The sequence below is a fragment of the Saccoglossus kowalevskii genome, chromosome 21 (genome assembly GCF_978046115.1).
Source record: "Saccoglossus kowalevskii chromosome 21, keSacKowa6.1, whole genome shotgun sequence".
Lineage (NCBI taxonomy): Eukaryota > Metazoa > Hemichordata > Enteropneusta > Harrimaniidae > Saccoglossus > Saccoglossus kowalevskii.
The window spans coordinates 31,032,321-31,057,774 of record NC_140661.1 but is presented as its reverse complement, the minus strand read 5'-3'; the positions used below and the strand labels follow the sequence as shown (position 1 = coordinate 31,057,774).

Sequence of the window (25,454 nt, the reverse complement as noted above, 5' to 3'; positions counted from 1 at the left end):
TGTAGTTGTCTTGGTAAGCTCCCATGCCTGGGCAAACACCCACCTCCCAATTTTGATACAATAAAGAAATTGAGGTCATGTCCAGGCATACGCCCAGGTGGTCTTTTTTTTACACTTGTAATAAAAAAAAATAAAAATAATATATTTTTTGTTCGTTGTATTAACAACGTTGTGATTCTGATAAAAATTCTTGAAAAATAAATGTCAATTGTGTAAAACGATGGAACGCGAATTATTACAGTATTGAGAGCTGCACTCGTATGGCTTTAGCGTCATGAACAATGTTGCAATGTTGTAGCAACTCGTACCTGGGAGAGTGGTTGAAATCATGTTGTTTTGGCTTTCTAAAATATTTGGTAGCAGCTTGCAAATCCATAACTGGGGCCAGCAATTTTGCAATGTCACACCGATGACTTGAACTCTATGATGAAACAGTAGTAGTATAGTGATGTCATTCTAAGCCAATAGTAAAGCAGATGCTAAAAGGTCAAAGATGATAGAACAGAGTCGTTTGCATGCGACCCCATTTTTCTTGTCTCTTTATTGTAATTAGAAATGCCAAGCTGACAGACAGCCAAATCAGTGAATTAAAAGTGCTAAAACCAAATTCATTCAACAAATTCATCAACAAACTTCAGGACAAAGCTATAGGGATTTTGTTGGATGGCGACAGTGTGTAAGTGACTTAGACTTGGCCTTTGACGAAGATGGCAATGAACGTGCAAATAGAGATCTGAGAAGTTTTTTCAAACAACTATGAAGTTTCGTAACTTTTATTGAGTAAATTCGTAAATTATCATATACCTCGTATTGCCCGGCCTCGTAACGCTATGGGAATCCTGATGCAGTGAGCCGTGTAATAATTTTCCATATCATCCCCCGACCCTGTTTACCATATTTGGTAAACGCGTCTGTTTCCTGGAACTACTTTGTGTTTACAAACAACGCGCGTAATTTGAGTCTGCGCTTCGATAATGGCTGACGATATTATTCAGTGGATGGGAAATATACCGAAAAGACCAGTTGGACTGATGGACTCATTATTACCCTGACAAAAGCCGGCATTCCACCACAATCAATCATAAAGATAAATGGTCACAAAAACGTGTCAAGTTTACAGTTTACAGCACTACGATACTCAGTCAGTTGGCATCGGTTTCGCTGGATACACCCAAAAATACCGATGCCAGCTGACTGCGATGATACTGCCTCCACGGAAGATCATCGGCGCATTTCTTAGTTGAGATACGCCAGAATCTAGAACTGTAAACCAAACTGCTTCTTGTCAAGCAATTATTTCTCGTTCACCGACTACAGTTTTTAACAACTGTGAAATCAACGTGTCTCTACCTGCGGCTACAACACCAGCTCCAAGAAATCGTCCGTTGTCGGACGGTCAGTAAATGACCAACTTAGCTGGACTGTGTAGTTTTCATTCTTGAGAAAGAAACTTTATAATGAGTTCATTTTATTTACGTTAAAATATTGTTATAAATTTACGTTCATTTGCTGTTTCATTAAAACGTAATTTGTAGATATATTCGTTTATTTGGTGACATTGTGTGAGAGTTGTTGACGCGTTTGCATCGTACGGCTTACGCGCCCTCGCAATCTCGGGCGCTTCCGTCGCACAACCTCGGGCCGCAAAAGCCATATCCAGTCCATAAAGAATATTATCATTGTTCTTGACTGTATGACTGTGGAATCGGTATTTGTCAAAACTGGAAATAATTTTACGCTTTTCCATGCTCAGGACCCTTTGCGCTTACCTGGACAACTATGGTAAAATGATAAAGGAAGCTAGTTGAAGTTGTTGAACCAATGATCTAGCTTTACAAATCATGAGTACAAATTCTAGCATAGACTGAATGGGGAGGCCAACATTACAGATCCATATGCTAATGAATGCTATTTTGGGTAGGGTGCAGTGGTGGTTGAGAGATATCGATTGACGCTCTTGAAAATGACTATCATGAACTCAAATTTATGGCCAATGCAATGTCCAAGAATTTCAATTGATAATTCTCTATTGATTCAGTGTAAGGTAATGATTTAAAAGAGTAAAATGTATGGTTACCACTTGTGCAAAAATACAGATCAGCAAAAACAACTGTTACAGTAATTAACTGACACTACTGATAAAAAACAGGCAGCCTTTTGGCATAGATAGTTCTGCTGTAAGTTAGCTGTTAGATAAGTCCACTCCAGATATTATATCAAACCAGAGGTACATTACTTTGGGTTTGCAATGCACATAGTACTGTATGGTAACATCATGCCAAGATCCCATTCAAGTCTCATCTCGTAGATAGCGAGACTAAGGCTACATAAATATGTATTACCACATTCATAGTGAAAAAATGTAATACATTGAAAATGTACAGAAAATATAGTTATCGTAATTCGTCATACCGTGAGCAGCTATTTTGATTCACCTGGACATCCCAGTATCTTAGTTACCTCGGGCATTCACATTTTTCTGAGTTGCAATGCTTATGCGAGAGCGAGATTGAAACAGGATCTTGGTATCATGTCACCGTAGTTGCAAACCTCAAGTAATGTACACGTACCTCTGATCAAACTTAGAGAATATTCATCAAAATTATAAAATAAAGATATCTTCACAGAATGAATAAATCTGAGAGTCCACCTGTTCAAATATCAAAGCAATGAGACTTTGGGTTTACGACAAGAAGTCAAAAATTTTACTTTTTAGCAAAAACAATAAAAATATTCATTATAATTATTGAAGATAATTGAAGATATCATCAAAAAATGAACAAATCAAAAAAAAATCCAACCAAGGTACATTCAATATCAAAGCAATTGGACTTGCAGTTTTCAAAAATATCAAAACTAGAGAATTAAAGATGTCATCATGAATTGTACAAATCTAAGACAAAGTAGGAAAACGTCAAATGTTGATGGAGACCAAGGTCAATCAGTATTATGATTACTGGTAGCTCCCCTTGATGAAGTTGATAGTGGAGCTAAAAAAGGACTCCAGGGTATTACATAATGATGGATTGAATTGCATATAATTCATTAAAATTGAAGGCAGTACTCACCTGCCCTGGGTAAAGCAGTAATCCAGGAGGCTTTAGGAGAAACATATTAATGATAGTAATGAGGAGACTAGGTGCTTGGGATGACGATTCAGCATCAAAAATGAACCATTTCATGAAAATCATAATGACAAGGTATCCAAACATACACATCAGAAATAGCACTTGTGGAATAAATTCGCATATTATGTTCAACGGTCTGTGGAAATAACTGCAAAAACAAATTAATTAAAGTTAAACTGTAAATAGCTTCCATGTGATCAGAGCAAGTATTATAAAAGTATAGGTTTTGCATAATAAGTGAATGTAATATCATGTAGGTTGATCAATACTTTTACCAAATATCAATAAAATTGATCAAGATGTCCGAGAATCTATGACATGGAAACACTAGATTTTGTTTGATATGAGCATTTTGAAAAACATATGAGGACACTATACTTGTAAACAAAGAGCACTGTGAAAGTTAATTGTAATAGAGACAAAATCTAAAAGATCACTTTAAAAAGAACAAAAAATATTAAACATGTGAGGGCGCTATCACTGTAAAAACAGCTGCTTGTATAGAGATAATGCAAAATTTATTCATTTCAAGTTAATTTTTACAGAGACTTGGGCTACATCTAGTATTTTGTGATATTTGTGACACCACCTGTTTGATTTTAATTGTTTGATTTTTATTGCAGCAGTTGAATGTTTTCTCAAGAGCATTGTTGGGGATATTGGCAGCTAAGTGTCAACCTTCAGTACACTCTCGATCTGCATATAGTGGTAAAATATAGATTTTCATTATATAATGAATAAAGTGACTCTTAAATATCTCACAGGTTCTCTTATTACAATCAATTTGCAAATAGGAATGATTTTCTCATATTTTGGCCAGAAAACTGGCCATCCCAGGTCTAACGAGCACCTGTGATTCCACCGGCTTCGCTCAGATTTTACCAAACCTAACTACATTTGTGCCTGGTATTTTTATTAACTCAAATACATCAGTGTTCTTTCCAGACTCCATACCAAGCATCATGGCTAATATGCATAACAACACATCTAATTTGCATAATTTATTTGCAAAATAATTAGTTTGAGATATAGTAACTACAATAAATAAGAGATATTTTCATAGCTCATATATTTTATATCATTTTTATATCACTTCATTGTATTTTATGTGTGCATCAAGTCAAATAAAGTTTGAAATAGAACAGCAAAAAATATATTGTTATCCATGGAGGTAACTGGTTATCATTATTTTGTGTATAACAAGTACAGTCAGTGTTAGTGCCCATGTCAATGTCAGTTTATATGACATGGAGAAAAACATTTTTTGGTTAAATTTGTAAAGTCTGCCAGATTGCGGGTTATCAAAATATGACTTAGAAATTAATAAATCTATAATGACATATTTGTCTACAACGGCAGCTCAAGTCAGCGATTTTTCAGTGATCTATCTATACCTTATGCTACGATTACCACAGATATTCACTACTGCTGTTGCGATCATTGGTCCCTGACATTTTGGTTTAAAAATATACAAATTTATAATGTTTTGTTAATTAAAATGATCACATCAAAATCGCAAACGACATGTTGTTTTTGAACATCACGTAAAAACATGCACTTTGTGCGGCCATCATTGTTACCTCGATCAGAATCCCCCTTGTAACCTCAGTCGCGATGTCATAACAAGCGTTGCGTCGCTTCAGTGGCGTTCCTCAGTAATAAGGTATTTCTGGAGGTCAGGGTTCGTGTTTTTTTTTTGTTTTTTTCGGCCGTCTCGTCTGCAGTTGAATAATTTTTGTTTTGATTTATTTACATTTTTGTTCCCAATGCGACTTAATTTCACTTGTTTTTTTGAATTCTTGGTAATTAGTGTCACCGGCAATGGAGTAGTAAAAACCGCTATTAATCGCAGTGCAGCAAATCAGGATAGATTTTCCCGACACAATGGGCAAATTATTACTTTGCAGGCCCCGCTCCCTCAAAAGACTTCTTGTAGACTTCCGTTTTATCACTGTTTTTGTATGGCTAACAAAGGCAAGATTATCTTTCGATCAATACATGTTATTGTTTTAAAGGGGCTGACATTTGTAAACAATACAACAACTTAAGCATCACGGACAGGATTCCAAGAATCGTGGGCGAATTAAAAGCTATTTGTCTAAGCGACACGCACCCGCAGTGCTTGAAAGGCCTGAGGAGAACACTGTGTTTTAAGTCACTGTATCTGCTTAAATAACATCCATCATGACATATTAAATCATTATATACTAAAACTCACTACCTTCTAATGAAATATTACCAGTATTTTTGCGACAGAATATGTTATCACAATATGCAAATTAGACTACTCACCCAAGTCAAATATTTGTTCAGAAATTTCAAAGACCACCTAGTTATAAATTAATTAATGATGCAATAATAAATTAGCTAATTAATATGCATGGAATTGCACAAAAATCTATTAAGCACATCTACTCATCATATATTAGCTGTGTGCCAAATTTCATTTGAATTCTAGATCTTGAGTTATCAGTGGAACAAATTTTAGTCACAGTCACAGACACCGGTAACACATAACTTTCGTTTCATGGGACTTAAAAATTCAGCATTATAGTTTCTATACAGCTCTTAATCATGTGACCCAATGTACAACTGCAGCTACTGAGCACTTGATAATTTGACTTACGTATGATTGAGAAGACTTAAACACACACCAAACATCATGTGCATGACACCGAATATGACTGATAATTTCATCTTGAAAGAGTTGGTATATGTCAGTTCATTTGATGCCTGTCTCCAGATCTAGGGAAGAAAAGAACATAATTTTGAAATATCATATAATCATTCATTATTTAAAATACACAAAGGGCTGAATAGGCCATAGTGAAATGTACTGAAAAGGCCATAGTGAAATGTACAGAATATGCCATAGTGAAATGTATTGAATATGCCATAGTGAAATGTACTGAATAAGCCATAATGGAATGTACTGAATAGGCCATAATGGAATGTACTGAATAGGCCATAATGGAATGTACTGAATAGGCCATAGTGAAATGAACTGAATAGGTCACAGTGAAATGTACTGAATAGGCCACAATGAATGTACTGAATAGGCCACAGTGAAATGTACTGAAAAGGCCACAGTGAAATGTACTGAATAGGCCATAGTGAAATGTACAGAATAGGCCATAGTGAAATGTACTGAATAGGCCATAGTGGAATGTACTGAATAGGCCATAGTGGAATGTACTGAATAGGCCAGAGTGAAATGTACTGAATAGGCCATAGTGGAATGTACTGAATAGGCCACAGTGAAATGTACTGAATATATAGGCCATAGTGAAATGTACTGAATAGGCCATAGTGAAATGTACTGAATAGGCCATAATGGAATGTACTGAATAGGCCATAGTGAAATGAACTGAAAAGGCCATAGTGAAATGTACTGAATAGGCCACAGTGAAATGTACTGAATAGGCCACAGTGAAATGTACTGAATAGGCCACAGTGAAATGTACTGAATAGGCCACAGTGAAATGTACTGAATAGGCCATAGTGAAATGTATAGAATAGGCCACAGTGAAATGTACTGAAGAGGCCACAGTGAAATGTACGGAATAGGCCACAGTGAAATGTACTGAATAGGCCATAGTGAAATGTATATAATAGGCCATAGTGGAATGTACTGAATAGGCCACAGTGAAATGTACTGAAAAGGCCATAGTGAAATGTACTGAATAGGCCACAGTGAAATGTACTGAATAGGCCATAGTGAAATGTACTGAATAGGCCATAGTGGAATGTACTGAATAGGCCATAGTGAAATGTACTGAATAGGCCATAGTGAAATGTACTGAATAGGCCATAGTGAAATGTACAGAATAGGCCATAGTGAAATGTACTGAATAGGCCAGAGTGAAATGTACTGAATAGGCCATAGTGAAATGTACTGAATAGGCCATAGTGAAATGTACTGAATAGGCCATAGTGAAATGTACTGAATAGGCCATAGTGAAATGTACTGAATAGGCCATAGTGAAATGTACTGAATAGGCCATAGTGGAATGTACTGAATAGGCCATAGTGAAATGTACTGAATAGGCCATAGTGAAATGTACTGAATAGGCCATAGTGAAATGTACAGAATAGGCCATAGTGAAATGTACTGAATAGGCCAGAGTGAAATGTACTGAATATATAGGCCATAGTGAAATGTACTGAACAGGCCATAGTGAAATGTACAGAATAGGCCACAGTGAAATGTACTGAATAGGCCACAGTGAAATGTACTGAATAGGCCATAGTGAAATGTACTGAATAGGCCATAGTGAAATGTACTGAATAGGCCATAGTGAAATGTACAGAATATGCCATAGTGAAATGTACTGAATAGGCCATAGTGAAATGTACTGAATAAGCCATAGTGAAATGTACTGAAAAGGCCACAGTGAAATGTACTGAATAGGCCATAGTGAAATGTACTGAAGAGGCCATAGTGAAATGTACTGAATAGGCCATAATGGAATGTACTGAATAGGCCACAGTGAAATGTACTGAATAGGCCATAATGGAAGGTACTGAATAGGCCATAGTGAAATGTACTGAAAAGGCCATAGTGAAATGTACTGAAAAGGCCACAATGAAATGTACTGAATAGGCCATAGTGAAATGTACTGAAAAGGCCACAATGAAATGTACTGAATATGCCATAGTGAAATGTACTGAAAAGGCCACAGTGAAATGTATTGAATAGGCCATAGTGAAATGTACTGAATAGGCCACAGTGAAATGTATTGAAAAGGCCATAGTGAAATGAACTGAATAGGCCATAGTGAAATGTACTGAATAGGCCATAGTGAAATGTACTGAAAAGGCCATAGTGAAATGTACTGAAAAGGCCACAGTGAAATGTATTGAATAGGCCATAGTGAAATGAACTGAATAGGCCATAGTGAAATGTACTGAATAGGCCATAGTGAAATGTACTGAATAGGCCATAGTGAAATGTACTGAATAGGCCATAGTGAAATGTACTGAATAGGCCACAGTGAAATGTACAGAATAGGCCACAGTGAAATGTACTGAATAGGCCATAGTGAAATGTACTGAATAGGCCATAGTGAAATGTACTGAATAGGCCACAGTGAAATGTACAGAATAGGCCATAGTGAAATGTACAGAATAGGCCATAGTGAAATGTACTGAATAGGCCATAGTGAAATGTACTGAATAGGCCATAGTGAAATGTACTGAAGAGGCCATAGTGAAATGTACAGAATAGGCCATAGTGAAATGTACTGAAGAGGCCATAGTGAAATGTACTGAATAGGCCATAGTGAAATGTACAGAATAGGCCATAGTGAAATGTACTGAATAGGCCATAGTGAAATGTACTGAATAGGCCATAGTGAAATGTACTGAATAGGCAACAGTGAAATGTACTGAAGAGGCCATAGTGAAATGTACAGAATAGGCCATAGTGAAATGTACTGAAGAGGCCATAGTGAAATGTACTGAATAGGCCATAGTGAAATGTACTGAATAGGCCATAGTGAAATGTACTGAATAGGCCATAGTGAAATGTACTGAATAGGCCATAGTGAAATGTACTGAAGAGGCCATAGTGAAATGTACAGAATAGGCCATAGTGAAATGTACTGAAGAGGCCATAGTGAAATGTACTGAATAGGCCATAGTGAAATGTACAGAATAGGCCATAGTGGAATGTACTGAATAGGCCATAGTGAAATGTACTGAATAGGCCACAGTGAAATGTACTGAACAGGTCACAGTAAAATGTACTGAAAAGGCCACAGTGAAATGAACTGAAAAGGCCATAGTGAAATGTACTGAATAGGCCATAGTGAAATGTACTGAATAGGCCATAGTGAAATGTACTGAATAGGCCATAGTGAAATGTACTGAATAGGCCATAGTGAAATGTACTGAAGAGGCCATAGTGAAATGTACTGAAGAGGCCATAGTGAAATGTACTGAATAGGCCATAGTGAAATGTACAGAATAGGCCATAGTGAAATGTACAGAATAGGCCATAGTGAAATGTACTGAATAGGCCATAGTGAAATGTACTGAATAGGCCATAGTGAAATGTACTGAAGAGGCCATAGTGAAATGTACTGAATAGGCCATAGTGAAATGTACAGAATAGGCCATAGTGAAATGTACTGAATAGGCCATAGTGAAATGTACTGAATAGGCCATAGTGAAATGTACTGAATAGGCAACAGTGAAATGTACTGAAGAGGCCATAGTGAAATGTACAGAATAGGCCACAGTGAAATGTACTGAATAGGCCACAGTGAAATGTACTGAATAGGCCATAGTGAAATGTACTGAATAGGCCATAGTGAAATGTACTGAATAGGCCAGAGTGAAATGTACTGAATATATAGGCCATAGTGAAATGTACTGAACAGGCCATAGTGAAATGTACAGAATAGGCCACAGTGAAATGTACTGAATAGGCCACAGTGAAATGTACTGAATAGGCCATAGTGAAATGTACTGAATAGGCCATAGTGAAATGTACTGAATAGGCCATAGTGAAATGTACAGAATATGCCATAGTGAAATGTACTGAATAGGCCATAGTGAAATGTACTGAATAAGCCATAGTGAAATGTACTGAAAAGGCCACAGTGAAATGTACTGAATAGGCCATAGTGAAATGTACTGAAGAGGCCATAGTGAAATGTACTGAATAGGCCATAATGGAATGTACTGAATAGGCCACAGTGAAATGTACTGAATAGGCCATAATGGAAGGTACTGAATAGGCCATAGTGAAATGTACTGAAAAGGCCATAGTGAAATGTACTGAAAAGGCCACAATGAAATGTACTGAATAGGCCATAGTGAAATGTACTGAAAAGGCCACAATGAAATGTACTGAATATGCCATAGTAAAATGTACTGAAAAGGCCACAGTGAAATGTACTGAATAGGCCATAGTGAAATGTACTGAAGAGGCCATAGTGAAATGTACTGAATAGGCCATAGTGAAATGTACAGAATAGGCCATAGTGAAATGTACAGAATAGGCCATAGTGAAATGTACTGAATAGACCATAGTGAAATGTACTGAATAGGCCATAGTGAAATGTACTGAAGAGGCCATAGTGAAATGTACTGAATAGGCCATAGTGAAATGTACAGAATAGGCCATAGTGAAATGTACTGAATAGGCCATAGTGAAATGTACTGAATAGGCCATAGTGAAATGTACTGAATAGGCAACAGTGAAATGTACTGAAGAGGCCATAGTGAAATGTACAGAATAGGCCACAGTGAAATGTACTGAATAGGCCACAGTGAAATGTACTGAATAGGCCATAGTGAAATGTACTGAATAGGCCATAGTGAAATGTACTGAATAGGCCAGAGTGAAATGTACTGAATATATAGGCCATAGTGAAATGTACTGAACAGGCCATAGTGAAATGTACAGAATAGGCCACAGTGAAATGTACTGAATAGGCCACAGTGAAATGTACTGAATAGGCCATAGTGAAATGTACTGAATAGGCCATAGTGAAATGTACTGAATAGGCCATAGTGAAATGTACAGAATATGCCATAGTGAAATGTACTGAATAGGCCATAGTGAAATGTACTGAATAAGCCATAGTGAAATGTACTGAAAAGGCCACAGTGAAATGTACTGAATAGGCCATAGTGAAATGTACTGAAGAGGCCATAGTGAAATGTACTGAATAGGCCATAATGGAATGTACTGAATAGGCCACAGTGAAATGTACTGAATAGGCCATAATGGAAGGTACTGAATAGGCCATAGTGAAATGTACTGAAAAGGCCATAGTGAAATGTACTGAAAAGGCCACAATGAAATGTACTGAATAGGCCATAGTGAAATGTACTGAAAAGGCCACAATGAAATGTACTGAATATGCCATAGTAAAATGTACTGAAAAGGCCACAGTGAAATGTATTGAATAGGCCATAGTGAAATGTACTGAATAGGCCACAGTGAAATGTATTGAAAAGGCCATAGTGAAATGAACTGAATAGGCCATAGTGAAATGTACTGAATAGGCCATAGTGAAATGTACTGAATAGGCCATAGTGAAATGTACTGAATAGGCCATAGTGAAATGTACTGAAGAGGCCATAGTGAAATGTACTGAAGAGGCCATAGTGAAATGTACGGAATAGGCCATAGTGAAATGTACTGAATAGGCCATAGTGAAATGTACAGAATAGGCCATAGTGGAATGTACTGAATAGGCCACAGTGAAATGTACTGAATAGGCCACAGTGAAATGTACTGAACAGGTCACAGTAAAATGTACTGAAAAGGCCACAGTGAAATGAACTGAAAAGGCCACAGTGAAATGTACTGAATAGGCCATAGTGAAATGTACTGAATAGGCCATAGTGAAATGTACGGAATAGGCCATAGTGAAATGTACTGAATAGGCCATAGTGAAATGTACAGAATAGGCCATAGTGGAATGTACTGAATAGGCCATAGTGAAATGTACTGAATAGGCCATAGTGAAATGTACTGAATAGGCCAGAGTGAAATGTACTGAATATATAGGCCATAGTGAAATGTACAGAATAGGCCACAGTGAAATGTACTGAATAGGCCACAGTGAAATGTACTGAATAGGCCATAGTGAAATGTACTGAATAGGCCATAGTGAAATGTACTGAATAGGCCATAGTGAAATGTACAGAATATGCCATAGTGAAATGTACTGAATAGGCCATAGTGAAATGTACTGAATAAGCCATAGTGAAATGTACTGAAAAGGCCACAGTGAAATGTACTGAATAGGCCACAGTGAAATGTACTGAAAAGGCCACAGTGAAATGAACTGAAAAGGCCATAGTGAAATGTACTGAATAGGCCATAGTGAAATGTACTGAAGAGGCCATAGTGAAATGTACTGAAGAGGCCATAGTGAAATGTACTGAATAGGCCATAGTGAAATGTACAGAATAGGCCATAGTGGAATGTACTGAATAGGCCATAGTGAAATGTACTGAATAGGCCACAGTGAAATGTACTGAACAGGTCACAGTAAAATGTACTGAAAAGGCCACAGTGAAATGAACTGAAAAGGCCATAGTGAAATGTACTGAATAGGCCATAGTGAAATGTACTGAATAGGCCATAGTGAAATGTACTGAATAGGCCATAGTGAAATGTACTGAATAGGCCATAGTGAAATGTACTGAAGAGGCCATAGTGAAATGTACTGAATAGGCCATAGTGAAATGTACAGAATAGGCCATAGTGAAATGTACAGAATAGGCCATAGTGAAATGTACTGAATAGGCCATAGTGAAATGTACTGAATAGGCCATAGTGAAATGTACTGAAGAGGCCATAGTGAAATGTACTGAATAGGCCATAGTGAAATGTACAGAATAGGCCATAGTGAAATGTACAGAATAGGCCATAGTGAAATGTACTGAATAGGCCATAGTGAAATGTACTGAATAGGCCATAGTGAAATGTACTGAATAGGCAACAGTGAAATGTACTGAAGAGGCCATAGTGAAATGTACAGAATAGGCCACAGTGAAATGTACTGAATAGGCCACAGTGAAATGTACTGAATAGGCCATAGTGAAATGTACTGAATAGGCCATAGTGAAATGTACTGAATAGGCCAGAGTGAAATGTACTGAATAGGCCATAGTGAAATGTACTGAAGAGGCCATAGTGAAATGTACTGAATAGGCCATAATGGAATGTACTGAATAGGCCACAGTGAAATGTACTGAATAGGCCATAGTGAAATGTACTGAATAGGCCATAGTGAAATGTACTGAATAGGCCACAGTGAAATGTACAGAATAGGCCATAGTGAAATGTACAGAATAGGCCATAGTGAAATGTACTGAATAGGCCATAGTGAAATGTACTGAATAGGCCATAGTGAAATGTACTGAAGAGGCCATAGTGAAATGTACAGAATAGGCCATAGTGAAATGTACAGAATAGGCCATAGTGAAATGTACAGAATAGGCCATAGTGAAATGTACTGAATAGACCATAGTGAAATGTACTGAATAGGCCATAGTGAAATGTACTGAAGAGGCCATAGTGAAATGTACTGAATAGGCCATAGTGAAATGTACAGAATAGGCCATAGTGAAATGTACTGAATAGGCCATAGTGAAATGTACTGAATAGGCCATAGTGAAATGTACTGAATAGGCAACAGTGAAATGTACTGAAGAGGCCATAGTGAAATGTACAGAATAGGCCACAGTGAAATGTACTGAATAGGCCACAGTGAAATGTACTGAATAGGCCATAGTGAAATGTACTGAATAGGCCATAGTGAAATGTACTGAATAGGCCAGAGTGAAATGTACTGAATATATAGGCTATAGTGAAATGTACTGAACAGGCCATAGTGAAATGTACAGAATAGGCCACAGTGAAATGTACTGAATAGGCCACAGTGAAATGTACTGAATAGGCCATAGTGAAATGTACTGAATAGGCCATAGTGAAATGTACTGAATAGGCCATAGTGAAATGTACAGAATATGCCATAGTGAAATGTACTGAATAGGCCATAGTGAAATGTACTGAATAAGCCATAGTGAAATGTACTGAAAAGGCCATAGTGAAATGTACTGAATAGGCCATAGTGAAATGTACTGAAGAGGCCATAGTGAAATGTACTGAATAGGCCATAATGGAATGTACTGAATAGGCCACAGTGAAATGTACTGAATAGGCCATAATGGAAGGTACTGAATAGGCCATAGTGAAATGTACTGAAAAGGCCATAGTGAAATGTACTGAAAAGGCCACAATGAAATGTACTGAATAGGCCATAGTGAAATGTACTGAAAAGGCCACAATGAAATGTACTGAATATGCCATAGTAAAATGTACTGAAAAGGCCACAGTGAAATGTATTGAATAGGCCATAGTGAAATGTACTGAATAGGCCACAGTGAAATGTATTGAAAAGGCCATAGTGAAATGAACTGAATAGGCCATAGTGAAATGTACTGAATAGGCCATAGTGAAATGTACTGAATAGGCCATAGTGAAATGTACTGAATAGGCCATAGTGAAATGTACTGAAGAGGCCATAGTGAAATGTACTGAAGAGGCCATAGTGAAATGTACGGAATAGGCCATAGTGAAATGTACTGAATAGGCCATAGTGAAATGTACAGAATAGGCCATAGTGGAATGTACTGAATAGGCCACAGTGAAATGTACTGAATAGGCCACAGTGAAATGTACTGAACAGGTCACAGTAAAATGTACTGAAAAGGCCACAGTGAAATGAACTGAAAAGGCCACAGTGAAATGTACTGAATAGGCCATAGTGAAATGTACTGAATAGGCCATAGTGAAATGTACGGAATAGGCCATAGTGAAATGTACTGAATAGGCCATAGTGAAATGTACAGAATAGGCCATAGTGGAATGTACTGAATAGGCCATAGTGAAATGTACTGAATAGGCCATAGTGAAATGTACTGAATAGGCCAGAGTGAAATGTACTGAATATATAGGCCATAGTGAAATGTACAGAATAGGCCACAGTGAAATGTACTGAATAGGCCACAGTGAAATGTACTGAATAGGCCATAGTGAAATGTACTGAATAGGCCATAGTGAAATGTACTGAATAGGCCATAGTGAAATGTACAGAATATGCCATAGTGAAATGTACTGAATAGGCCATAGTGAAATGTACTGAATAAGCCATAGTGAAATGTACTGAAAAGGCCACAGTGAAATGTACTGAATAGGCCACAGTGAAATGTACTGAAAAGGCCACAGTGAAATGAACTGAAAAGGCCATAGTGAAATGTACTGAATAGGCCATAGTGAAATGTACTGAAGAGGCCATAGTGAAATGTACTGAAGAGGCCATAGTGAAATGTACTGAATAGGCCATAGTGAAATGTACAGAATAGGCCATAGTGGAATGTACTGAATAGGCCATAGTGAAATGTACTGAATAGGCCACAGTGAAATGTACTGAACAGGTCACAGTAAAATGTACTGAAAAGGCCACAGTGAAATGAACTGAAAAGGCCATAGTGAAATGTACTGAATAGGCCATAGTGAAATGTACTGAATAGGCCATAGTGAAATGTACTGAATAGGCCATAGTGAAATGTACTGAATAGGCCATAGTGAAATGTACTGAAGAGGCCATAGTGAAATGTACTGAATAGGCCATAGTGAAATGTACAGAATAGGCCATAGTGAAATGTACAGAATAGGCCATAGTGAAATGTACTGAATAGGCCATAGTGAAATGTACTGAATAGGCCATAGTGAAATGTACTGAAGAGGCCATAGTGAAATGTACTGAATAGGCCATAGTGAAATGTACAGAATAGGCCATAGTGAAATGTACAGAATAGGCCATAGTGAAATGTACTGAATAGGCCATAGTGAAATGTACTGAATAGGCCATAGTGAAATGTACTGAATAGGCAACAGTGAAATGTACTGAAGAGGCCATAGTGAAATGTACAGAATAGGCCACAGTGAAATGTACTGAATAGGCCACAGTGAAATGTACTGAATAGGCCATAGTGAAATGTACTGAATAGGCCATAGTGAAATGTACTGAATAGGCCAGAGTGAAATGTACTGAATATATAGGCCATAGTGAAATGTACTGAACAGGCCATAGTGAAATGTACAGAATAGGCCACAGTGAAATGTACTGAATAGGCCACAGTGAAATGTACTGAATAGGCCATAGTGAAATGTACTGAATAGGCCATAGTGAAATGTACTGAATAGGCCATAGTGAAATGTACAGAATATGCCATAGTGAAATGTACTGAATAGGCCATAGTGAAATGTACTGAATAAGCCATAGTGAAATGTACTGAAAAGGCCACAGTGAAATGTACTGAATAGGCCATAGTGAAATGTACTGAAGAGGCCATAGTGAAATGTACTGAATAGGCCATAATGGAATGTACTGAATAGGCCACAGTGAAATGTACTGAATAGGCCATAATGGAAGGTACTGAATAGGCCATAGTGAAATGTACTGAAAAGGCCATAGTGAAATGTACTGAAAAGGCCACAATGAAATGTACTGAATAGGCCATAGTGAAATGTACTGAAAAGGCCACAATGAAATGTACTGAATATGCCATAGTGAAATGTACTGAAAAGGCCACAGTGAAATGTATTGAATAGGCCATAGTGAAATGTACTGAATAGGCCACAGTGAAATGTACTGAAAAGGCCATAGTGAAATGAACTGAATAGGCCATAATGGAATGTACTGAATAGGCCACAGTGAAATGTACTGAATAGGCCATAATGGAAGGTACTGAATAGGCCATAGTGAAATGTACTGAAAAGGCCATAGTGAAATGTACTGAAAAGGCCACAATGAAATGTACTGAATAGGCCATAGTGAAATGTACTGAAAAGGCCACAATGAAATGTACTGAATATGCCATAGTGAAATGTACTGAAAAGGCCACAGTGAAATGTATTGAATAGGCCATAGTGAAATGTACTGAATAGGCCACAGTGAAATGTACTGAAAAGGCCATAGTGAAATGAACTGAATAGGCCATAGTGAAATGTACTGAATAGGCCATAGTGAAATGTACTGAATAGGCCATAGTGAAATGTACTGAATAGGCCATAGTGAAATGTACTGAAGAGGCCATAGTGAAATGTACGGAATAGGCCATAGTGAAATGTACTGAAAAGGCCATAGTGAAATGTACTGAAAAGGCCACAGTGAAATGTATTGAATAGGCCATAGTGAAATGAACTGAATAGGCCATAGTGAAATGTACTGAATAGGCCATAGTGAAATGTACTGAATAGGCCATAGTGAAATGTACTGAATAGGCCATAGTGAAATGTACTGAATAGGCCACAGTGAAATGTACAGAATAGGCCACAGTGAAATGTACTGAATAGGCCATAGTGAAATGTACTGAATAGGCCATAGTGAAATGTACTGAATAGGCCACAGTGAAATGTACAGAATAGGCCATAGTGAAATGTACAGAATAGGCCATAGTGAAATGTACTGAATAGGCCATAGTGAAATGTACTGAATAGGCCATAGTGAAATGTACTGAAGAGGCCATAGTGAAATGTACAGAATAGGCCATAGTGAAATGTACAGAATAGGCCATAGTGAAATGTACAGAATAGGCCATAGTGAAATGTACTGAATAGACCATAGTGAAATGTACTGAATAGGCCATAGTGAAATGTACTGAAGAGGCCATAGTGAAATGTACTGAATAGGCCATAGTGAAATGTACAGAATAGGCCATAGTGAAATGTACTGAATAGGCCATAGTGAAATGTACTGAATAGGCCATAGTGAAATGTACTGAATAGGCAACAGTGAAATGTACTGAAGAGGCCATAGTGAAATGTACAGAATAGGCCACAGTGAAATGTACTGAATAGGCCACAGTGAAATGTACTGAATAGGCCATAGTGAAATGTACTGAATAGGCCATAGTGAAATGTACTGAATAGGCCAGAGTGAAATGTACTGAATATATAGGCCATAGTGAAATGTACTGAACAGGCCATAGTGAAATGTACAGAATAGGCCACAGTGAAATGTACTGAATAGGCCACAGTGAAATGTACTGAATAGGCCATAGTGAAATGTACTGAATAGGCCATAGTGAAATGTACTGAATAGGCCATAGTGAAATGTACAGAATATGCCATAGTGAAATGTACTGAATAGGCCATAGTGAAATGTACTGAATAAGCCATAGTGAAATGTACTGAATAGGCCACAGTGAAATGTACTGAATAGGCCATAATGGAAGGTACTGAATAGGCCATAGTGAAATGTACTGAAAAGGCCATAGTGAAATGTACTGAAAAGGCCACAATGAAATGTACTGAATAGGCCATAGTGAAATGTACTGAAAAGGCCACAATGAAATGTACTGAATATGCCATAGTAAAATGTACTGAAAAGGCCACAGTGAAATGTATTGAATAGGCCATAGTGAAATGTACTGAATAGGCCACAGTGAAATGTATTGAAAAGGCCATAGTGAAATGAACTGAATAGGCCATAGTGAAATGTACTGAATAGGCCATAGTGAAATGTACTGAATAGGCCATAGTGAAATGTACTGAATAGGCCATAGTGAAATGTACTGAAGAGGCCATAGTGAAATGTACTGAAGAGGCCATAGTGAAATGTACGGAATAGGCCATAGTGAAATGTACTGAATAGGCCATAGTGAAATGTACAGAATAGGCCATAGTGGAATGTACTGAATAGGCCACAGTGAAATGTACTGAATAGGCCACAGTGAAATGTACTGAACAGGTCACAGTAAAATGTACTGAAAAGGCCACAGTGAAATGAACTGAAAAGGCCACAGTGAAATGTACTGAATAGGCCATAGTGAAATGTACTGAATAGGCCATAGTGAAATGTACGGAATAGGCCATAGTGAAATGTACTGAATAGGCCATAGTGAAATGTACAGAATAGGCCATAGTGGAATGTACTGAATAGGCCATAGTGAAATGTACTGAATAGGCCATAGTGAAATGTACTGAATAGGCCAGAGTGAAATGTACTGAATATATAGGCCATAGTGAAATGTACAGAATAGGCCACAGTGAAATGTACTGAATAGGCCACAGTGAAATGTACTGAATAGGCCATAGTGAAATGTACTGAATAGGCCATAGTGAAATGTACTGAATAGGCCATAGTGAAATGTACAGAATATGCCATAGTGAAATGTACTGAATAGGCCATAGTGAAATGTACTGAATAAGCCATAGTGAAATGTACTGAAAAGGCCACAGTGAAATGTACTGAATAGGCCACAGTGAAATGTACTGAAAAGGCCACAGTGAAATGAACTGAAAAGGCCATAGTGAAATGTACTGAATAGGCCATAGTGAAATGTACTGAAGAGGCCATAGTGAAATGTACTGAAGAGGCCATAGTGAAATGTACTGAATAGGCCATAGTGAAATGTACAGAATAGGCCATAGTGGAATGTACTGAATAGGCCATAGTGAAATGTACTGAATAGGCCACAGTGAAATGTACTGAACAGGTCACAGTAAAATGTACTGAAAAGGCCACAGTGAAATGAACTGAAAAGGCCATAGTGAAATGTACTGAATAGGCCATAGTGAAATGTACTGAATAGGCCATAGTGAAATGTACTGAATAGGCCATAGTGAAATGTACTGAATAGGCCATAGTGAAATGTACTGAAGAGGCCATAGTGAAATGTACTGAATAGGCCATAGTGAAATGTACAGAATAGGCCATAGTGAAATGTACAGAATAGGCCATAGTGAAATGTACTGAATAGGCCATAGTGAAATGTACTGAATAGGCCATAGTGAAATGTACTGAAGAGGCCATAGTGAAATGTACTGAATAGGCCATAGTGAAATGTACAGAATAGGCCATAGTGAAATGTACAGAATAGGCCATAGTGAAATGTACTGAATAGGCCATAGTGAAATGTACTGAATAGGCCATAGTGAAATGTACTGAATAGGCAACAGTGAAATGTACTGAAGAGGCCATAGTGAAATGTACAGAATAGGCCACAGTGAAATGTACTGAATAGGCCACAGTGAAATGTACTGAATAGGCCATAGTGAAATGTACTGAATAGGCCATAGTGAAATGTACTGAATAGGCCAGAGTGAAATGTACTGAATATATAGGCCATAGTGAAATGTACTGAACAGGCCATAGTGAAATGTACAGAATAGGCCACAGTGAAATGTACTGAATAGGCCACAGTGAAATGTACTGAATAGGCCATAGTGAAATGTACTGAATAGGCCATAGTGAAATGTACTGAATAGGCCATAGTGAAATGTACAGAATATGCCATAGTGAAATGTACTGAATAGGCCATAGTGAAATGTACTGAATAAGCCATAGTGAAATGTACTGAAAAGGCCACAGTGAAATGTACTGAATAGGCCATAGTGAAATGTACTGAAGAGGCCATAGTGAAATGTACTGAATAGGCCATAATGGAATGTACTGAATAGGCCACAGTGAAATGTACTGAATAGGCCATAATGGAAGGTACTGAATAGGCCATAGTGAAATGTACTGAAAAGGCCATAGTGAAATGTACTGAAAAGGCCACAATGAAATGTACTGAATAGGCCATAGTGAAATGTACTGAAAAGGCCACAATGAAATGTACTGAATATGCCATAGTGAAATGTACTGAAAAGGCCACAGTGAAATGTATTGAATAGGCCATAGTGAAATGTACTGAATAGGCCACAGTGAAATGTACTGAAAAGGCCATAGTGAAATGAACTGAATAGGCCATAGTGAAATGTACTGAATAGGCCATAGTGAAATGTACTGAATAGGCCATAGTGAAATGTACTGAATAGGCCATAGTGAAATGTACTGAATAGGCCATAGTGAAATGTACTGAAGAGGCCATAGTGAAATGTACGGAATAGGCCATAGTGAAATGTACTGAAAAGGCCATAGTGAAATGTACTGAAAAGGCCACAGTGAAATGTATTGAATAGGCCATAGTGAAATGAACTGAATAGGCCATAGTGAAATGTACTGAATAGGCCATAGTGAAATGTACTGAATAGGCCATAGTGAAATGTACTGAATAGGCCATAGTGAAATGTACTGAATAGGCCACAGTGAAATGTACAGAATAGGCCACAGTGAAATGTACTGAATAGGCCATAGTGAAATGTACTGAATAGGCCATAGTGAAATGTACTGAATAGGCCACAGTGAAATGTACAGAATAGGCCATAGTGAAATGTACAGAATAGGCCATAGTGAAATGTACTGAATAGGCCATAGTGAAATGTACTGAATAGGCCATAGTGAAATGTACTGAAGAGGCCATAGTGAAATGTACAGAATAGGCCATAGTGAAATGTACTGAAGAGGCCATAGTGAAATGTACTGAATAGGCCATAGTGAAATGTACAGAATAGGCCATAGTGAAATGTACTGAATAGGCCATAGTGAAATGTACTGAATAGGCCATAGTGAAATGTACTGAATAGGCAACAGTGAAATGTACTGAAGAGGCCATAGTGAAATGTACAGAATAGGCCATAGTGAAATGTACTGAAGAGGCCATAGTGAAATGTACTGAATAGGCCATAGTGAAATGTACTGAATAGGCCATAGTGAAATGTACTGAATAGGCCATAGTGAAATGTACTGAATAGGCCATAGTGAAATGTACTGAAGAGGCCATAGTGAAATGTACAGAATAGGCCATAGTGAAATGTACTGAAGAGGCCATAGTGAAATGTACTGAATAGGCCATAGTGAAATGTACAGAATAGGCCATAGTGGAATGTACTGAATAGGCCATAGTGAAATGTACTGAATAGGCCACAGTGAAATGTACTGAACAGGTCACAGTAAAATGTACTGAAAAGGCCACAGTGAAATGAACTGAAAAGGCCATAGTGAAATGTACTGAATAGGCCATAGTGAAATGTACTGAATAGGCCATAGTGAAATGTACTGAATAGGCCATAGTGAAATGTACTGAATAGGCCATAGTGAAATGTACTGAAGAGGCCATAGTGAAATGTACTGAATAGGCCATAGTGAAATGTACAGAATAGGCCATAGTGAAATGTACAGAATAGGCCATAGTGAAATGTACTGAATAGGCCATAGTGAAATGTACTGAATAGGCCATAGTGAAATGTACTGAAGAGGCCATAGTGAAATGTACTGAATAGGCCATAGTGAAATGTACAGAATAGGCCATAGTGAAATGTACTGAATAGGCCATAGTGAAATGTACTGAATAGGCCATAGTGAAATGTACTGAATAGGCAACAGTGAAATGTACTGAAGAGGCCATAGTGAAATGTACAGAATAGGCCACAGTGAAATGTACTGAATAGGCCACAGTGAAATGTACTGAATAGGCCATAGTGAAATGTACTGAATAGGCCATAGTGAAATGTACTGAATAGGCCATAGTGAAATGTACAGAATATGCCATAGTGAAATGTACTGAATAGGCCATAGTGAAATGTACTGAATAGGCCATAATGGAATGTACTGAATAGGCCACTGTGAAATGTACTGAATAGGCCATAATGGAATGTACTGAATAGGCCATAGTGAAATGTACTGAAAAGGCCATAGTGAAATGTACTGAAAAGGCCACAATGAAATGTACTGAATAGGCCATAGTGAAATGTACTGAAAAGGCCACAATGAAATGTACTGAATATGCCATAGTGAAATGTACTGAAAAGGCCACAGTGAAATGTATTGAATAGGCCATAGTGAAATGTACTGAATAGGCCACAGTGAAATGTATTGAAAAGGCCATAGTGAAATGAACTGAATAGGCCATAGTGAAATGTACTGAATAGGCCATAGTGAAATGTACTGAATAGGCCATAGTGAAATGTACTGAATAGGCCATAGTGAAATGTACTGAATAGGCCATAGTGAAATGTACTGAAGAGGCCATAGTGAAATGTACGGAATAGGCCATAGTGAAATGTACTGAAAAGGCCATAGTGAAATGTACTGAAAAGGCCACAGTGAAATGTATTGAATAGGCCATAGTGAAATGAACTGAATAGGCCATAGTAAAATGTACTGAATAGGCCATAGTGAAATGTACTGAATAGGCCATAGTGAAATGTACTGAATAGGCCATAGTGAAATGTACTGAATAGGCCACAGTGAAATGTACAGAATAGGCCACAGTGAAATGTACTGAATAGGCCATAGTGAAATGTACTGAATAGGCCATAGTGAAATGTACTGAATAGGCCACAGTGAAATGTACAGAATAGGCCATAGTGAAATGTACAGAATAGGCCATAGTGAAATGTACTGAATAGGCCATAGTGAAATGTACTGAATAGGCCATAGTGAAATGTACTGAAGAGGCCATAGTGAAATGTACAGAATAGGCCATAGTGAAATGTACTGAAGAGGCCATAGTGAAATGTACTGAATAGGCCATAGTGAAATGTACAGAATAGGCCATAGTGAAATGTACTGAATAGGCCATAGTGAAATGTACTGAATAGGCCATAGTGAAATGTACTGAATAGGCAACAGTGAAATGTACTGAAGAGGCCATAGTGAAATGTACAGAATAGGCCATAGTGAAATGTACTGAAGAGGCCATAGTGAAATGTACTGAATAGGCCATAGTGAAATGTACAGAATAGGCCATAGTGAAATGTACTGAATAGGCCATAGTGAAATGTACTGAATAGGCCATAGTGAAATGTACTGAATAGGCCATAGTGAAATGTACTGAAGAGGCCATAGTGAAATGTACAGAATAGGCCATAGTGAAATGTACTGAAGAGGCCATAGTGAAATGTACTGAATAGGCCATAGTGAAATGTACAGAATAGGCCATAGTGGAATGTACTGAATAGGCCATAGTGAAATGTACTGAATAGGCCACAGTGAAATGTACTGAACAGGTCACAGTAAAATGTACTGAAAAGGCCACAGTGAAATGAACTGAAAAGGCCATAGTGAAATGTACTGAATAGGCCATAGTGAAATGTACTGAATAGGCCATAGTGAAATGTACTGAATAGGCCATAGTGAAATGTACTGAATAGGCCATAGTGAAATGTACTGAAGAGGCCATAGTGAAATGTACTGAATAGGCCATAGTGAAATGTACAGAATAGGCCATAGTGAAATGTACAGAATAGGCCATAGTGAAATGTACTGAATAGGCCATAGTGAAATGTACTGAAGAGGCCATAGTGAAATGTACTGAATAGGCCATAGTGAAATGTACAGAATAGGCCATAGTGAAATGTACTGAATAGGCCATAGTGAAATGTACTGAATAGGCCATAGTGAAATGTACTGAATAGGCAACAGTGAAATGTACTGAAGAGGCCATAGTGAAATGTACAGAATAGGCCATAGTGAAATGTACTGAAGAGGCCATAGTGAAATGTACTGAATAGGCCATAGTGAAATGTACAGAATAGGCCATAGTGAAATGTACTGAAGAGGCCATAGTGAAATGTACTGAATAGGCCATAGTGAAATGTACTGAATAGGCCATAGTGAAATGTACTGAAGAGGCCATAGTGAAATGTACAGAATAGGCCATAGTGAAATGTACTGAAGAGGCCATAGTGAAATGTACTGAATAGGCCATAGTGAAATGTACAGAATAGGCCATAGTGGAATGTACTGAATAGGCCATAGTGAAATGTACTGAATAGGCCACAGTGAAATGTACTGAACAGGTCACAGTAAAATGTACTGAAAAGGCCACAGTGAAATGAACTGAAAAGGCCATAGTGAAATGTACTGAATAGGCCATAGTGAAATGTACAGAATAGGCCACAGTGAAATGTACTGAATAGGCCATAGTGAAATGTACTGAAGAGGCCAGAGTGAAATGTACTGAATAGGCCATAGTGAAATGTACTGAATAGGCCACAGTGAAATGTACTGAATAGGCCATAGTGAAATGTACAGAATAGGCCATAGTGAAATGTACTGAATAGGCCACAGTGAAATGTACTGAATAGGCCATAGTGAAATGTACTGAATAGGCCAGAGTGAAATGTACTGAATAGGCCATAGTGAAATGTACTGAATAGGCCACAGTGAAATGTACTGAATAGGCCATAGTATACAAAATACAATGTTGAGACAGTTACTTACTGGATCAAAGCCAAATGTATATGGTGATCCTCTGTAGGTATCAACAGGGTCAAGTTGCAAGTACTGATGATCCCTGATGTCATTGTCACTGTAATAGAAAACACAAATTAAATGAAGATCTTCATCGCTGTTTTCAATCAGGCATAGATGGATATTAAAATAACACAATAAAATAACTTGTTAAATATATTTTATAATTATAATTATTTACCATTATGATAATTTGTTTTTACTTACGTGTAATTTGCTTCATGCACAGTGAAAGAAGATGGAAATATCCGCATGGATTTTGAATAGACATCATTGTAAATGAGACCAGAGTAACAAGAGAACAATCCCATCAACAGGATGACATAGCGTCCACTATAGATGGTGCCCCACATCTGTAAGAAAGTAACAGAACAATCCCATCAACAGAATGACATAACATCTACTATAAATGGTGCCCTACATCTGTAAGAAAGTAACAGAACAATCCCATCAACAGAATGACATAATGTCCACTATAGATGGCGCCCCACATCTGTAAGAAAGTAACAGAACAATCCCATCAACAGAATGGCATAATTAACGTCCACTATAGATGGTGCCCCACATCTGTAAGAAAGTAACAGAACAATCCCATCAACAGAATGACATAACGTCCACTATAGATAGTGTCCTACATCTGTAAGAAAGT

General features: G+C 37.7%; 1 protein-coding gene across 1 annotated transcript in view; it reads right to left on the bottom strand.

The window, feature by feature from the left end:
• LOC100378362 (V-type proton ATPase 116 kDa subunit a 1-like) overlaps nt 1–25,454 on the bottom strand; it is a 137,053-nt gene that overhangs the window by 48,900 nt on the left and 62,699 nt on the right. The window contains exons 13-16 of the mRNA XM_085494983.1: nt 25,013–25,158; nt 24,776–24,863; nt 5,755–5,873; nt 3,069–3,276 (exon numbers count right to left, since the gene is read on the bottom strand). Of these exons, the coding sequence (XP_085351109.1) occupies nt 3,069–3,276; nt 5,755–5,873; nt 24,776–24,863; nt 25,013–25,158 (561 nt within the window). The remainder of the gene's footprint in view (nt 1–3,068; nt 3,277–5,754; nt 5,874–24,775; nt 24,864–25,012; nt 25,159–25,454) is intronic.